The sequence below is a fragment of the Musca autumnalis genome, unplaced genomic scaffold, assembly GCF_047663935.1.
Source record: "Musca autumnalis isolate F117 unplaced genomic scaffold, ASM4766393v1 scaffold_1, whole genome shotgun sequence".
In the NCBI taxonomy this organism is placed as follows: domain Eukaryota; kingdom Metazoa; phylum Arthropoda; class Insecta; order Diptera; family Muscidae; genus Musca; species Musca autumnalis.
In genome coordinates this window covers 152,406,869-152,423,937 of record NW_027411644.1, presented here as the reverse complement: position 1 = coordinate 152,423,937, position 17,069 = coordinate 152,406,869, and the positions used below count along the sequence as shown (strand labels likewise).

General features: G+C 34.6%; 1 protein-coding gene across 2 annotated transcripts; it reads right to left on the bottom strand.

Moving 5' to 3' along the window:
• Positions 1-1,157: 1,157 nt before the first annotated feature.
• Positions 1,158-15,040, bottom strand: LOC141388579 (uncharacterized). Of its 2 annotated transcripts, XM_073958503.1 has the most exons (10): positions 14,884-15,040; positions 8,095-8,646; positions 4,756-6,284; positions 4,508-4,684; positions 2,751-3,120; positions 2,486-2,691; positions 2,051-2,426; positions 1,854-1,990; positions 1,623-1,793; positions 1,158-1,448 (listed from the first exon to the last, which is right to left on the bottom strand). In XM_073958503.1, the coding sequence occupies exons 2-10, from the start codon at positions 8,392-8,394 to the stop codon at positions 1,292-1,294; spliced, it is 3,423 nt and encodes a 1,140-aa protein (XP_073814604.1). In that variant the 5' UTR covers positions 8,395-8,646; positions 14,884-15,040; the 3' UTR covers positions 1,158-1,291. The 2 variants fall into 2 exon arrangements, with proteins under 2 accessions (XP_073814604.1, XP_073814603.1); XM_073958502.1 differs by lacking the exon at positions 14,884-15,040 and having other exon boundaries at positions 8,095-8,793.
• Positions 15,041-17,069: the final 2,029 nt, after the last annotated feature.

The window sequence follows — 17,069 nt, the reverse complement described above, 5'->3', positions numbered from 1 at the left end:
TTTTTGCAAAATGCTGTTCGATAACTTTCTGCAATTCTTCTTGCTTGAGAGAGTAAAATTCACTGAGAGAGGTTGCTGGAACTGACAGAGTAATTATTGCTGGGAAAGTTATCGTACACACCTAATATTGACATCTTTGCCAGAGCCCAACTATGGTGTTTGTTGTCTGGATTGTGGATATACAAAATTTTCTGAATAGTTCTACTTATCACAATTTTTAAATAAAGTCGAAATCGCTTATAACGTCGTCATTCATAACGTCATATCGCTTATAACGACGAAATCCAAAAGTCCCGAATTTCCGTCCTTTACATTTCACACAAATAAATATCGCTTATAAAGTCATATCGGTTGTAACGTCGGTTTTTTGTGAAATATTTGAATTTTGCTATCGGTTATAACGTCGAATCATACGAAAAAGAAAAATTTCTCTCAATATTAGGCCTGTTCGATAACCCAAAAGTTTGTACAAACTTTTACAAAATGCTGTTCGATAACAAACTTGTCCAGTAAAAGAGAAATGTGAAGTATTTGCAAGTAGTTGCAAGAACTTGCAAATACTTTTTACTTGCGAAGTTATCGAACAGGCCCATTGTTTTGCGAATATGTCTGGGTGTCCGAGATATATTTTAGAGAAAAAATAATTTTTGGGCGTTAAATGCCGTTATTTAATGCCAAACTTCTTGTATAGCTCGTTAAAGCGAACCCTTGCTGATTTCTTTCCGTTTTAGGTATTTGAGTATACAAAAGCCACAATATTAGTGTCAGATTATAGATTTTGAGATCCTATAAAGCTTTTTAGTTGACCTTGTGCATAACACACCTTCCTGGGTGTCGATAAATTCACATTTTTCCTGGGATATCTCGACTGTAATTTCGTATATAGAATTTATGTATATATATAATATACTAGCGGACCCGGCGAACTTCGTCTCGCTATTAAGGAATAAAATTTCATACAAAAACTCAATTTTCGATTTTTCCAATTTTCCGACTTTTCCAGAGAGATTTTCCAAAATTTTCTTCCGTAAAGACCTTCTCCTCGAAAATACGAATAACTGACAAAAAATTTTACAGAAATCGGCCTAGCCGTTCTCATTTTATGAATTACTATACATTTTTTACACCATTTTTATATATATATAGAAGATGATATATTGTATATTTACAGATTTTATTGTCGTAAAACAATTGAGTTTGTTTACTGCTTTGATCAATGTACATATTTAGTTATAAATTGCACGCAGATTATATGTACATACATATTTATACATAGACAGCTATTGTGAAATTATACCATCGGCACAACATGCTGTTTACAATATTCCCACATGAATAGAGCTCCCGTTACGTGAACGTTCAAGGAACGTACTTGACCAAATTGGGGTATTTCAACAGCATGATCTAAAAGCCCTAATAATGTTGGTGGGATGCCATCTTTTTCATGCCTAAAAGAAAAATATAAAAAACGGATATTAGTAAAGAAGTTACGGAGGGGTATCGGTACGAATTCTTTTCAATTTAGCAAACACCTCTCTCTCTATAGTAAGTAGCTCCGATTAAAATGTTTGTTTAACCCACAAAAATGTGGTTTACGGTAAACAAATATTTTCCCAACCTACCCCAGTAGTAAAATACACTTTTCAGGAAATTTAAAGTTGACAAAATTTTCACTATTACTTGTCTGTTCGGCTCCAACAACAGCAAATCCTTCTCTTTGCTTTTCAATTATAAAGTCTCTTAAGTCTTTCACCTTAACTTCCATTATGTTAAGCGATTTCTCAGCCGTCATGCTACAAAAAAAAAGGAAAAATATCTAAATGTTTGGTATATTGTCGAACTAGATTGATTACCTTAAATTTTTAAAATCACTTTTTTCAATATCTTTTTTTGTGTCCATAATAAGATTTTGAATGCCTAAGACTTCACAAGTACGAGCAATACCACCTAAATTTGGCAGTTTGTCTATTAGGCTGGCAATAACAAACATCTGAAATTTTAAATAGATTTCAAATCATTGAATTCCAGGATAGCGTAGTGGAATACATACCTGACAGTGAGTTTGTTTTGTGGGATATATCATTAAACTGCTTGGTTCTAAGACATCATTGGATGGATTCATTTTTCGTTGGACCTGATTGCACGTTTCAGTTTGTAAATTATCTTCTGTGGTCCGAACGAGTTTCTTGGAAAATGAATTTTTACACCTTTGCAGATTATCCAGTGTTTCAGCTGGTAGATTGTAATATTCCATGTCTTGTATGATTTCATCATATGGAGCATTTGTGACATATAAAATGGCATCCCACAGTAAACATGGCTCATCGAATGTGTGTAAATGAAGACGTAAATCATAACTGTGCTCTTCTAATGTTCCTCGCGTTGCAACCTCTATCGAGTGTAGTAATTCTGATCCAAATGTTATGCTGTTTAGCAAGATATAAAATCATTAAACTTATTATAAACGAAGACGTTTGTGTCATACCCTTGAAATCCTTCGTCATTTAGAAGTCTGAATAAAATCAATTGTGCAAACAGCCGTGTATGAAAATTAGCCCCCATTGTTAATGCCATCAGATTGCTAATGATTTCGTTTTTGTCTGCACCATTTAAGATGTTCTTTCGTCGTTTGCAAAATATAAATAGTACTGATAAAATGGAAACTTGCTGACTTGATGTTAAACTATGTGCCTGAAATAGAAGTTGATATAGTATTGTTCTTTACAGGTAGCTATGAAGGATATATTTACCTCTTCTAATTTTTTGAGAAATACGTCCTTGCGTTTTTCTCTTGTGCCTACAATATATTCGTAGAAGTAACTAATATTTAGCTGATTATTTTCATACAATAAAATAGACCACAACTCATCCAGCAAGCTATCACTAATTGAACTACATTTCTTAGTGACATTTGCAAATCCCAACGCTATTCTCATTTTGAGGCGATGTTCATGCGAGTTTGCAAAATATCGTGACTTTTTCTTTGAAATTATCTTATGCTGCGCTACCAAATGTTCAAGATCATTTTCATCGGAAAATGCTTTTAGTCGATAAAGCCAAAGATCTCGCATGGTATAAGTTGGCCTTCCAAAGATTTTCACTCGGTACACTTCTTCAATTCTAAATAAACAATAATATTAAATTTAAAGTTGATTATCATTACAACAATATTTGTATTGAGTCTAAACTCCAGCAGTCTTCCAAAACAAAATGTACATATCAAAATGGAGTAAACAGGTAAAAATGGTCACAAAGACGATTCGAAACTAAATTCAATATATTTTCATAAATGAGAACCTATCCCATAGGGTCAACGGTTTCAAAAGCTACAAAACATGAACTACTCAATAAGCATTTAGCAATGTCAAAAAATTCATTAAGAACAAATTAAATAACGAAAATAAAAAGAAAAAATCCGCTGGAATTACTAAAAAGCTTATGTTTTTTGTATTTTTTTTTTTTTGACAATTTGTGTTTCTAATCAAAGAAAAACTCAGAAACAACAGGAGTAGCAAATCGGACAAAATTTCAAATCGTCTTATAAAAACAAGTAATTTGTTGTTATGAATTGCACACGGGTGCAATATTCATGCCAAATTATCGGTTGACGGATTAATTCTTGTATTTAGCTCAGGCCTGCTCAAGGTGCGCACCTGAGCTGTCGGTGTGTGTCAATTTTCTCACACACACAATTTAAAAAGAGAGCTTTTGTTTTTGTTTTGAATATTTTCAAAATAAAAAATCAGTCTCTATTGAACATTCAATGAGGAAGGTTCTGTTTTCGAATTTGTCTATGAATTTATATGCGTACACTGAAAAAATGAATGAAGATACTGAATACGAATTTTTATTTGCCTAAAATTTTTACGGCAAATTAGAGTGTTTGGTTTGTCAACGCACTTTGGTTTGTCACGAACTTGATTTGCAACAAATTATAACATCAACAGTCACATTTGGTCAAAATAAAATAATTATTCTACTCTATATTTTGAAATATAAAATAAAAAAACTGTTACGATATTTCTCACAGTATACAGAGAGACAAAGGAAAATTGAAATTTGTGTATTTCAAAGCCATGATACAATAAGAAGGTAGCAGCAACTGCCGTTTTTGGTAACATAAGATGTCAAAATTTGACATAAATTCAATGCAATTGACACATTATGTTACCATCAGCTGGGCTTCAGCTGGGCTGATAATGCTACCTTCTTATTGTATCATGTTCAAAACCAACACAATTACAAAATGTGTTTGTATGTGTCTGAGCAGGCCTGGGGCTGGATTCTTGTTCTATGAAAATTTGAAATGAAAAATATTTCCTTTATAATTTTTTTCATTTGACAGTTTTCTCCTTTATAAAAGTTTTCATTTCACATTTTCATAGAAACAGAATTGAGCCCCTGATTTAGCTTGAATGCCATTTGTATTGGAATCTAATGGAACTCAACATTATAAAATTACGTTTTGGAAGCCAGCATTTATAAAAAAAAACAAAATTCAACATACCTAGAATCGCCCTTTTTAATATCATCACAGCCATAATTCCATAACTTAAATCTTTCATGGTTGAATAGGTTTTCTTGACATTTGATTAATAAATAAGGGCGCTTGTCAAGCAAAACGTCCAAATATTCACTGCAACATTTGTTTCTCTCCAAATACCTATGTACAGCAAATTCTGGCCTTAATACGAATAAATAATTTGTCAGCTTTATTAGAGGTATTTTAGAGAAATAACATTAGACATAACTTACGGATTGTCCTTAAATGTTGCAATTTGTTCAAGTAAATTCGTTATGATCCAGTGGTCTAGTGTTTTGTTGGTGTGGTCTAGGAGACAACATATTTTTAGAATTATTCTATCCGTTAGTTTGTGATTGAAAATTATTTTAAGCTTCTCCTCATCTACATCGTCAAATGATTTTAAGTGTTCCACATAAAATGCTATTGCAGAAAGAAGATGTTGGTCATACTCGTTTTTATCGTTCGTATCAAAAACAGGCAAATGCAGTTCCATATAATCTTCAATGTTTAGGCTATACAATTTGAAGAATTCTTGTAGTATGTCTTCGCGATGAAATTGAAAATGAAATGGTAAATATTTTAACCAACCATGCATTGAAATGGGTAGTTGTTTGAGGAACTCAACGAATTCAACATAATGTATGCTGCCAATATTTGCGAGGAGAATTTCATAAAAACGTCCCTTAAACAAACTATTCGCATTTGTGCAATCTAAAGTTGGCAGCTTTTTATAAAATTGTTGCAATAAATCATATTTGTCCGTGGGGTTGCAAAGGGTTACTATATAATTGACATACTCTTTCATAGTCATGTTTTCTACGATACGTTCAAAATGCCTATTTACCACACTCAATGTCGATTGTCTTATGTAATAGTCTTGTAAAGCACGTACTCTGGCGGCAATGTTTAGCATTTGCTCATAGGAAATGGCATCTTCGGCGGGTGCGGTAGTATTTTTCATCAAAATCGTCAATAGGTTGTCAAGGGGTACTGATTTCCAGTTAATCTCGCCCATTAACTCATAGAGTTTCGTCAAATCTCCTTGTAGGAATTTCAAAAAATATTCTCTGTTAAGAAAATACCCCTCATAGTTGTAAAGCATATTGGAATTGCATGCTTCCAGAAGTTGTTTTAACACTTCACAACTAATTTCGGAGCAGGTGAATGTATTCAAAAAATACTCAATAGACCATCGTACAACTAAACTATTTTTATGGCTTAGAATTGTCACAAATAATATATCCAACCAAGATGAATGTATAACCTTGCTATTCACCAAGTCATTAAGATTATCCAATGATGGCAATATCAAATGCGATTGATTCTCTTCCAAATTCTCTAGTATTGTTACGTATGCTATCCAAGAGCGTTCTAAATTGGTGGGAATAATTTTGTTTTCTTTTTGCGATATGACCAATAAAACGTTAATTGTTTTCTTTAAGAGGTAGTAGCCACATTTTCGATCTTCTCTTTGATTAGATTTTAATAGGGATTGTGTGGTAGCAACGATCACGGCATCGTTATACAAATCCGTACGAATGCCACAAAAATCATCGAATAATTGCATTAGTATATCAACATGGATTTTCCTCTTGACTGAAGTGGTCTTCAAACATTCCAGTAAATCTTTTAAAATCAACTGTATTATTTCCGAATTGTTCTTGCACAACTTCGTATACAAATGTATGCATGCCACAATATTTGCAACCAGCTTTCTATCTGCTATTGTTGACAGCTGTTTAGCGAGCACCTTAAGGGCCTGAAAAGATATGTAAAGAAAATACATTTTTAAATTAAGCATATACTATATGTATAAAAAAAGCCCACCCGAAACGATTGAAAGAAGATCTGAACATTTTCACGATTAAGAAATGTTAATACAAAAGATCAGCAGATGGAAGATGTTGTCATATTATATTATCAAGAAAGTATAGAAAAAGTCTGAAGCGATCAAGATATCGAATGTGTCCTATATATGGAGAAAGGTAAATTGGATATGCTTAATAAATTCTGGAGTGGTATGTATACAAAGAAGATAAGAACAAAGCCTCTAATATTTAATAGCCTCAAATATTTAATAACAACCAAGCAAACCAATCGTACCGAAATCGAAACAAAATTCGGATGTTACGTCCGATGTCGGATCCGAAATCGTAACGATCGATTTCTCAACGAACGTTGTATGATGTTTTTGACATAAATTCGGAACGAAATGTCGGTGCGAAATTGGATCGATTTCGCAAAGAAATCCTTGGGAAATTCGGAAGGCATATTTACTTCCGACTTTCACTCTCAAATCGGAACGAAATCGGTACAAAATCTGAACGTTTTGCTTTTGGTCAGACGTGTCGGACATCCGACATTTGGTTTGCTGGGAATATACAATCTATGGTATTATACATTTTTGGGCATAAATTGAATGCTCTACCAGCTGGCGGAAAAATCTGAAATGTTTGCCACAGGTAGATCTTTACGTCCTGATTACAAAAATATAAAATGTTTGGGGGAAGTTCATACTTCCCGAGATATGTGCCTCTTAAGTTCCGAAAATTCCCTTGTTAAAGTAAGAAAAACATTTAAATTAAAAAACATGTTGTTTTCGTGCCCTAATTTGGCTCCTGTCCATAGGACAAAGTTTTAAATTCCCGTCCGAAGGCCGGCTAATTAGAAAAGACTTACAATTTAAAAAACAAATTTCAGATTTTTTCCGTCAGCTGGTAGAGTATTCAATTTGTTCCCATTTTTGGAGGGGTATAAAAATTAATTCTGTCAAGAGCGAAGCCATTTGTATCAGAAATGCTTGCTGTTGTTGTTGTTGTAGCAGCATACAAACCTACGTAGAAGCATAGGTTTGATGCTGGGTTGGCAGCCCCTGGCCGAAACACTAGGGCGGGTCAATCCGGTACGATAGAACCCGCTGCCGTGGGATTGTCGTATAAGACTTGTATTCGTACAGTCATTCTTTACGGGTTCCCTATTTGGTTCAAAATATCCCCGACTGTTATGAAAGAACTTGAGATTCTAGAAAGAAATATTCTGAGACTCTGTATCGGTAAAAATTTCAAATCCGTTAATAGAAGATTTTCTAATAATTTCATTTATACACATTCTAAAATAAAGCGGTTTTCTGGCTACGTATGTGACCTCTTAGAAAGGTTCATTTAAAGATTGACTCTTCATGAAAATTCACATATGGTTCAAGTTTTAAATAGCCAGGTGAACATTGGTTGGTCAAATACTTACTATTTGTCGCCAATGGGATATACCTATGAACACACTGATGGTATTTCTGGGTTTTATGAAAAGGGTCTTGCCGGAACTCACCGAGGGTAGTATATTGTTTTAGTTTCTTTCTTTTCTTTCCGTTTGGTTTGTTTTTATTTATTTCTATTTAATTAATCTTCTTCCCTTAGTTTTAAATACACAACCCGTAGAATTAAGAAACTCTTTAATCAGCCCCGGGAGCAAGGGCGATATTCATTTATGTAACAACCTCTTTAAGGAGGTGCACAGGAAGCCAATAGTTGTACGGAGGAATTGATTTAATTATTAATGCATCTTATACATACCGTTCTTGGCACCGTAGATTCATTGTGATGGCAAATATTCAATGTGTAGAGGACCTGATGAATAATCTGGACTACTATCATTAAATCTTGCTCTGTTTCCTTATGACATTCATAAAAATTATATAGAAGTTGATCAATATCGTAATTCCTGTGGTCCTCTTGGCCATTGTGGCAGAGACTGGAATGGATTAACGGTAGAGTAGCCTTAAGATTTGAAACTTCTCGATATGAATTAAAATTCATTTCGAGCAATTTGAAGAGGTCATCAATGGGTAATTCAGTCATTTTAGTATCTGCCATCCAAACGTTGTACTATGCTTCCAAATCTTTTTCTTCTGCTAAAATATGGCAGGATGAATCCAACGCAGATATCAACAGTTGAAACTTGATTTGTTTATGTTTGCTTCACCACGTTGTGTTTTCACGTTCCATGTTTACATTTCATTCATATTCAAACATTAGGTCTGTACGATAACTTCGCAATTAAAAAGTACTTGCAAGTACTCAGCAAGTTCTCAGTAAATTCTCTCCACTTATTTTACTCTCCCGAAGCTAAAAATTAGCAGAATTTTATCGAACGACAATTTGCAAAAACTTGTCGACAAGAAGTCAGCTGATTTGACAAACAAGAAGTTTGGCGGATAATGCCAAGTTTTCACTTGCGCTCCAAAATCCACTGGATTTCAAGAAATACACCCCGGTGTTTACACATATTTTTTGTTGATTTCAAACATATCACAATGATCAAGGTAGATGCATATGCGCATCTGATCGAACATGAATTTTCAAAACAAGTTGTTGTAAATTAAACTAAGACTATGTTTACATTTACGAAATCCACTCGATTTCAACTGTCAACTCCTTTGCGTATACGTCAAATGAAAACTCATCTGAAATCGAGTGGATTTCATTTGACGTTTGAGCAATGGAATTGACAGTTGAAATCGAGTGGATTTCGTAAATGTAAACATAGTGTAAACATCAAAAATATACGACAATATAGAACTTTACAACTTTATTTGGAAAATTATCCTAAAATTATCTATATATCGTATTAGTTGTGTATAGTACCAAAAAATAATAATAAATAATAATAATAATAATAATAATAAATTTTGATAGATAAAAGTTGTGCTCAGAACCTGCAAAATATTAGAACTTGAAGTAGTTTTCCCGTACTTCGAAATCTAGCAAGACTTGCACTTCTCCCCAGCAAAAAAATTTGGAAGTTGTGCAATTGGAGTTATGATTTCACAACATCTTTCGATGTAGTCCAACAGAGATATGAAAAATGCACTCCGTTCGATACATTTTATAAGCAGTTGCTGTAGAGATCCCTACAGAAAAAACCAGTTAGTTGATCCCTACACATTTCTTCAAAAGACAAACAAGAGTGTGGTGTATACATTTCGGAGAATTTGTTTATTATAAAGAAATAAAAACTTAAGTTGAGAACATTTTTGCGGTAATTCACGAGAATTTTTTTTTAATGGAGCGGAGTTGGAGTCCATGTTAATTGCGAACATGTTTGTGGTAATTTACGAGACGGAAATTTTTAAATGGATGGAGTTGGAGTCTAAATCTGAACTAGTGACGGGAAAGCAACATAAAAACCTTTACGATGACGGAGCAAAATCAGTTGCGCTTGGATTAAATGGAGAGAAAGGAAGTACACTCATGCTTTGTTCCAGAACTAAAAAGTTTTTACAATTTTTACGACTTTTAAACAATATACCCGAAAACCCGTTCCCGTACACAAAAAAGTTGTAAAATTTTAACTTCTCTTTGAACAAAAATGGCGATGAATCACGCTCTCTTTAAAAACTTTTTAGTCGACAAATTTGAGCGTGTAACATAGTAACATGGATGCCGGCGTCTGATTGGCTGGTACGCCGACTTTGACATTTGTTCCAGCTTTTTTGACGTTTTTTCCATTTTTGCGTTCCCGAACTTTTTGAAAAAACTTCTGTGTAACAACAATTTTTCTCTCTTTTTCTCTTTTACGAGTTTTTTCAATTGTGATTGAATTTAATGGAAAATTTGTTTAATTTATGTTTATATAATAAAGTTCTTTGTGTTTTACACAAATAATAAATGCATTTTATTTATTATGGGATATTTCGCAATAGCTTGCATTTTTACTGCATCTTTGATTAAAAACACAATCCGAAGAGTGCCTGTAAATTCAATCCAAAAGACTACATAAAAAGTTGTGATTTGGATCGAAAACGGAGTGCATCCTAGCTGTGTGCTGTGGAAGCAAAATAGAGTGCATCCTAGCTGCGCGCTCTCTTGTAAAATTCATAAGTGAATTCATTGGAAAAGATGTAATCCGTGGATGCAAACTTTTTGCTAGGAATATATTTTTTGAGCATTTTATAAAAAACGCGAAAAATGAATGAATTGTCAAAGTTTCTCCACATAATCGAATTGTGGATATGACAAAATGATTGTTTCAATGCAAAGGTGAAGAATTTGTCCCAATTTACATTAGGCGAGTTTACTTGCGGCAATTGTCAGTTTAATGGAGAGAGAGGTGAGGCATATGGTAACCCTTTGCCTCCCAGCCCCTTCTCTCACCTACAAACTGACAATTGCCGCAAGTAAACTCGCCTAATGTAAATTGGGACAAATTCGGATATTTCACAGTTTTTAATTTAGTGTTGTCAGTGTTCGACTTTTTCTTCGGTTTTTCGTCCATATTTGCTCTGTTCCAGAACCTGCAAGAAGCTACTATTTTTTACTACGATAACATTTTTTCCTTTATGTTATCGGGAAAAATAGTAAAAATTAGTAGATTCTTGCAGTACTGGAACAGACTATTTGTGAAATAGTCGTCAAATCAAGTCGAAAAATCAGTTCTGCCCAGGGTTTAAGCCAGCATCTAAAAACATTAGCATTAGCTGTACACTTCAACTGCTACACAATATTCACACACACGGCTAAATAAGCAACCGAACGCATATTTATTTTTGTACATTTTTGCTTATTTCGTTTTTTACGCCTAATCTTTTTTTCGTTAGGCATAATCGACAACCACGCTACATATTTAGCACTCGGCTGACCATTCGTCGCAGCGAATTAGCCAGAGAGGTAGAGTTGTGCAAATTGAACTATATTGAACTACCTAGTTCAATATCTAGTTCAATGGACACCGGTCGTTTCTTTGAACAAAATGCGTATACTTATTATTTCACGTTAGTTTCTGTGATGTTACTCATACGTTTTTGAACTAGGACAGTGAACTAGGTCGTTCAATTGCCCAACTCTACAGAGAGGGTGTTTTTTGTCATTAGAGTTGCCAACGCAGTAATAAAAAAGATGTCATTTAAAGTCAAAATGCTCCCATCATATGGTAGAACCTAAAGAATACTAATTATTATTGTTTAAAAATAAAAAAAAATATATTTTGAACGGCTTCACCAAAAATTCACATGTCCTTTGAACGAAAAAGTGGAATTAATTATATTGTGATTTTTAATGCATTACACTGGTAACCCTGATCTCAAAAACAATTGTTTGCTGAAAACATGGCTAATCCGTTGAAACTTTGAACGTTTTCACACGATAAGGTTTGCCTGCTCAAAAATGCGTTGTCCGTTTTGGTTCTCATTCGTAAATTGTGTCAGTGTTGAAACAAAATGTGGAAGTAAGTGAACGAAAACGTACATAAAGTACCATACATACAACACTAGCATGTAAGATATTATCTACCTGTTTCATCATATTTTTTACAAATAAAGGTGTTCTTCAAAACATGACTTCTATGTACCTGTAATAACAAAGGTATTTCCCTATTTCATAAAAATCTTTCTTGAAAAATTTACGCTGGTAACGCAGGTATCATCTTACCTTCAGGTGGTAAGAATTATTACAGCTGTGTTCCAGAACTAAAAAGTTTTTACAATTTTTACGACTTTTACACATTTTACTCGAAAAAGCGTTCCCGTACACAAAAAAGTTGTAAAATGTTCACTTCTCTTTAAACAAAAATGGCGCTGAATGACGCTCTCTTTAAAAACTTTTTACACGACAAATTTGGGCGAGTAAAAAAATAGTAACATGGTTGCCGGCGTCTGATTGGCTGATACGCCGACTTTGACATTTGTTCCAGTTTTTTTGACGTATTTTCCATTTTTCCGTTCCCGAACTTTTTAAAAAAACTTTTATGTGACAACAAAATTTCTTTCTTTCTCTCTTTTACGAGTTTTACTATTAAAAAGTACGGGAACAAAGCATACATTATTTTTTACATGGCATGCGCGCATGAGGCAACAATTTTAACAACGCATACATTTTACCCAATTTTATGGGATTCACAAGAATTACTTTTTTAATTTTCAAATACAATACACACATAAACCTTTTTGGTACATTTATGTAAAACCGTACTTCTTTTTGTTCAAAAAGTACGCTTGTATACAACGACTTCAAAAACGCAACACTAGATGTGAAAATTACGAATGAGAGTCAAAACGGAAACCACGTTTTTGAGCAGTCAAACCTTATCGTCTGAAAACGTTCTTTGTTGCTTATTCTCTTTTCTGATATGTGTTGATCATGTGTGCCAGGGATGGAAAATTAAAAATTTCAAAAAGTACTAAAATGGTACTTTTTTCATCGAAAAGGTACTTTTTTATTCTATTTTTAAGAAAAAAAATTAAACATTTTTATTCAATATAAAACAACAACAAATCTATGAAATCTGAAGAATTTTGCAAATATTTTGGATAGAACTTTTTAATTTGGTATTGAAAATAGGTTCAATCGGTCCACGTTTTGTATTGATATAGCCTCATAGAACGGTACCACCTGGTAACAACTAGAGCTGGCAAACCATCGATATTCCCAACATTAGATATTTTCGATATAATAGTTAAAAATATCGATTACTATCGATATTATCGGTAAGCTGTCAACACCATTAATTTGGAGATGAAAATGGCGGAAATGTCAATGCTTTTCTTGACATTTTGCACAAGTAGTTCACAGAAATGCAAAGGAGAATAACAAATTGCTTTTATCTTATAAAAATATTAAAAAAATACATTTTACCTTTCCGAAAAATATTTACGTGTGACTACGGGCTTATTTTCTCATACACACAAAACCGAAAAGCAACGAAATTTCAATTTATTTTGATGAGTTTTGGGTTGGGCGTTTTTGTTCCGATAATATCGATAGGCAAAACTATCTATCGATATTTAATTTTTAAAAAACAATCGATTTTATCGATAGTGCCATCGATTTTTTGCCAGCTCTAGTAACAACGGTACCAAAAACATGTTTTGGAGGCCGATGTTAACTTTTGGTCTGTTCCAGTACTGCAAGAATCTACTAATTTTTATACCCTCAGCATTTATGCTAACGAGGGTATATACACTTTCATACGGGCAAAATGTGTCTCATCGAAATAATGGTTTTAGACCCCAAGTATGTTTTTCAGACAATTTGGAGTTGATTTAGCGATGTCCGTCCGTCTGTCTGGCTGGCTGGTGCGCACGATAACTCTCGAACGGAGCAACTGATTCGGTTCAAAATTTGCCTTTCGTAACATTTTGCTTAAACTTAGTTTAAGTTCGAAGATGGGTTATATCGGTCCCCTCCTTCCGGTACCTCCCCCACAAAAGTTCGAAAATGTTCGGAAAATTTGTGCGCACGATAATTCTTGAAGGGTGTAACCGATCTGGCCCACACTTTGTACATCGTGAAAGTTCTACCAGACTTAGACGAAGTTTAAATATGGACTCAATCGGTCCAATCCTTCGGGTACCTTCCACACAAAATTTCGGAAAAGTTCAGTTTAGGACCTGCTCTCGAATCGCTTTGATTTTTGATGTAGCAACTTGTATTCGCTGTCCCCCATACGACGGTACAAGTTTTATAAGGGGCAAGTCCATACTTCCTGAGAAAATAGCCTGAAAGGTGCAAAAAACCCCTATGACACCGTGTGTAGTGGTTGGAGCGCAAGATAAATCTCGAACGGATCTGCCAATACGGTCCAAAATTTGGTCTTCGTAATATTTTATCCAAGCATAGCTTAAGTTCGAAGATAAACCATGTCGGTCCACTCCTTCAGGTACCTCCCTCACAAAAGTTCAAAAATCTTCGGAAAAAATATGCGCACGATAACTCTTGAAGGGAGTGACTGATGTAATCCATACTCTGCACATCCTAATATATCTACCAGATATAAATCAGGTTCGAATATGGACTATATTTGTGTACTCCTTTGGGTACCTCCCAGACAAAATTTCGGATAAGTTCACTTTAAGACCTGCTCTCGAATCACTTTGATTTTTGTTGAAGCGATTTGCATTCGCTACCTCCATTACGATGGTAAAAGTTTTTTCTGGAGCAGGTCCATATTTCTTGGGAAAACATCCCGAAAGGTGTAAAAAACCCTATGTCACCATATGTGGCTCTCGAACTTGTTGCGGGTGGGGTCAATAACAAACCGATCATTAGCCACATACTAAAACACATCATGCAAAAAGGACCCTCCCTTTAACACCTGCAACACGGTTGTGTTGTTGCATCTAGGCAGGAACATGTCTGCTCCAGGAAGTATATGACATGTACAGCATCATGGAACGACATAAAAATATCTGAAATTAGACAAAATCGTTGATAAATTGGAGTAAATAAACGTATACACACGTTTGTTTACTTACCTTATAATTCCATTGTGAATGATTCAGGTTGTTTTTTTTTGTGTCTTCCATGTAAACAAACACACAACCGTACAAACGTTAACCATGCATTTATATGGCGATTTCTCATATTTACCATCAGTGATGGGTTGCTGTTGGTCAACCTCGTCAAGAGCCATACACAAATAATAAAATTTGTTCCTTTGCAGCCGTTTATAGGCATGAAATTATAATATTTCTCCTGGGTCTTAATTTTGTGTTGTGCTGCTGTAGGTATTTCTGTGTTTAATGCCAGCTGTCAGGAAATTGATAGCTGACATTTAGGTGGCCGTGCTTACATCACCGGTTGTAAACAGTACAGCGTTGGTGGTATGAAATTTGCCGTCTCTGATAGTAGGCACATGAGAGCGGCTTAACGCCATATATGAAAATTGAATTTCCAAAATAAAAATAACAAAATACGTTATAAAAAAAAGAGAGGGACTTCAATACTAATGCAAATTTAAATGAGACGGAATTGTAAAAGATATTTTTTTTGGAAAAAACACCTATAAAAGGCAAATTTGGTTAGAAAACAGCCATATTGTCTTAGTAAAATTCCGGTGCAGACGAAGTACTTGAAGTTTGTTTATCCTTTTTTTATTCATTGGTGAATAAGAGACATACAATAATTAAAAATTTCACTAAGTTGTGCAAAGTAAGTGTCCAACTGTGTATAAGAAAATATACCCAAATGGTGATGTGTGTGAGTTAGATTACTAGATCGAGTGTTTTTTTTATTGAATAGGAGTTCATTGGGCTGACAGCATAAGGAGTCATCAGCACAGAGTGAGATTTTGTGTGTAAAACTTCCTACGGAGACGCTAAATCTCGTGGGCATTAGTGAAAGGAAAACACTGACGGGAAATAAAAATTATAAAGGAGCACAGCAGAGGCAAGGTAGGACATTGTGTTTTTGAAAAAAAGTGGTATTGGTGTGCGGTTGGCCTAATAATAGCATAAAAATTCGAACACAAAAGCATTAAAATTTGAAACTTTGACGTCCGCAAATTTAAATGAGACGGAATTGGAAAAGATATTTTTTTTTTGGAAAAAACACCTATAAAAGGCAAATTTGGTTAGAAAACAGCCATATTGTCTTAGTAAAATTCCGGTGCAGACGAAGTACTTGAAGTTTGTTTATCCTTTTTTTTATTCATTGGTGAATAAGAGACATACAATAATTAAAAATTTCACTAAGTTGTGCAAAGTAAGTGTCCAACTGTGTATAAGAAAATATACCCAAATGGTGATGTGTGTGAGTTAGATTACTAGATCGAGTGTTTTTTTTTAATGAATATGGAGTGAGTCGTTGATTTGGGAGGGAATATGGTCGTTTGAGGGGAATGTTAGGATAGATGGGGTTAAGGGGTCCATGTAAATGAAGATAGGAAGTCGTGGACCATGGAAGGGTGGGCTGAGTGGGGGTCTTGAACACCAAGGGGCCCGAATCCCAAAGAATGTTCGCTGTGTGTGTAGTATTGTGTATTTGTTTGTCTTGTTTACCAATGTTTTTCCTGTTAGACCATCGGCTGACCCTGGATAGGTTGAGAACTCGCCCTGAGGACTCCGAGTAGCCGGAAAAGATAGTCGGCGATGCGCGGTCATAACAAACTGTTCTACCGATTTGGTGCAACATTTGGTCTTCGTCATATTTTATCCAAACTTAGTTTCATGGGGCAATACCGGTCCCCAACTTCCGGTACTTCTCCGCAGTATTTAAAAAATTTCACTAAATGTTAGGACGATATCACTTGAATGGTGCAACCAATTTGGTCCAAACTTTGGATCTCCTAATATGTTTTCAAAATATAGTTTAACTTCTAAAATGCACATATCGGTCCTCACTAAGGGTACCTCCTCCACAAAAGTTCAACATTTGTGTTAATTCCTAATCCACATTTTTGTCGGCAAGTTCAAATGTTGAAAAAGGGCCACAAAATTCTGAAGAGACGCTAAATTCATTCTATCTGTCCGTAGATGAAAGTTTCAATTCACATTGGCTGAGGGTATACCTCTGTGGGCAAAGCCGACTGACACTTTTTTACTTGTTACTATTTTGTTCGATAACATAAAGGAAAATGTTTTATCGTAGTAAAAATAGTAGCTTTTTGCAGGTTCTGGAACAGGCGTCGATAGTTTGTCAGTACTAATATGGCCCCCACAGAAGAGGTATTGCTGGTTCTCAGATTGGAAGGTATTACGATACGGCTCGATGTGAAGACTTTTCGGATTCTCATCGGGTGGAAGAGCCCCACGAAGAAAATGATCAACATATGTCAA

Excerpts from the sequence above, each read along its gene's own strand:
- LOC141388579 (XM_073958503.1), bottom strand. The coding sequence starts at position 8,394 with ATGGCAGATACTAAAATGACTGAATTACCCATTGATGACCTCTTCAAA. Across the intron at positions 3,121-4,507 it reads ATTAAAAAGGGCGATTCTAG|AATTGAAGAAGTGTACCGAG; the intron begins GTATGTTGAATT and ends TTGTTTATTTAG. Across the intron at positions 2,427-2,485 it reads AATGACGAAGGATTTCAAGG|CATAACATTTGGATCAGAAT; the intron begins GTATGACACAAA and ends CTTGCTAAACAG.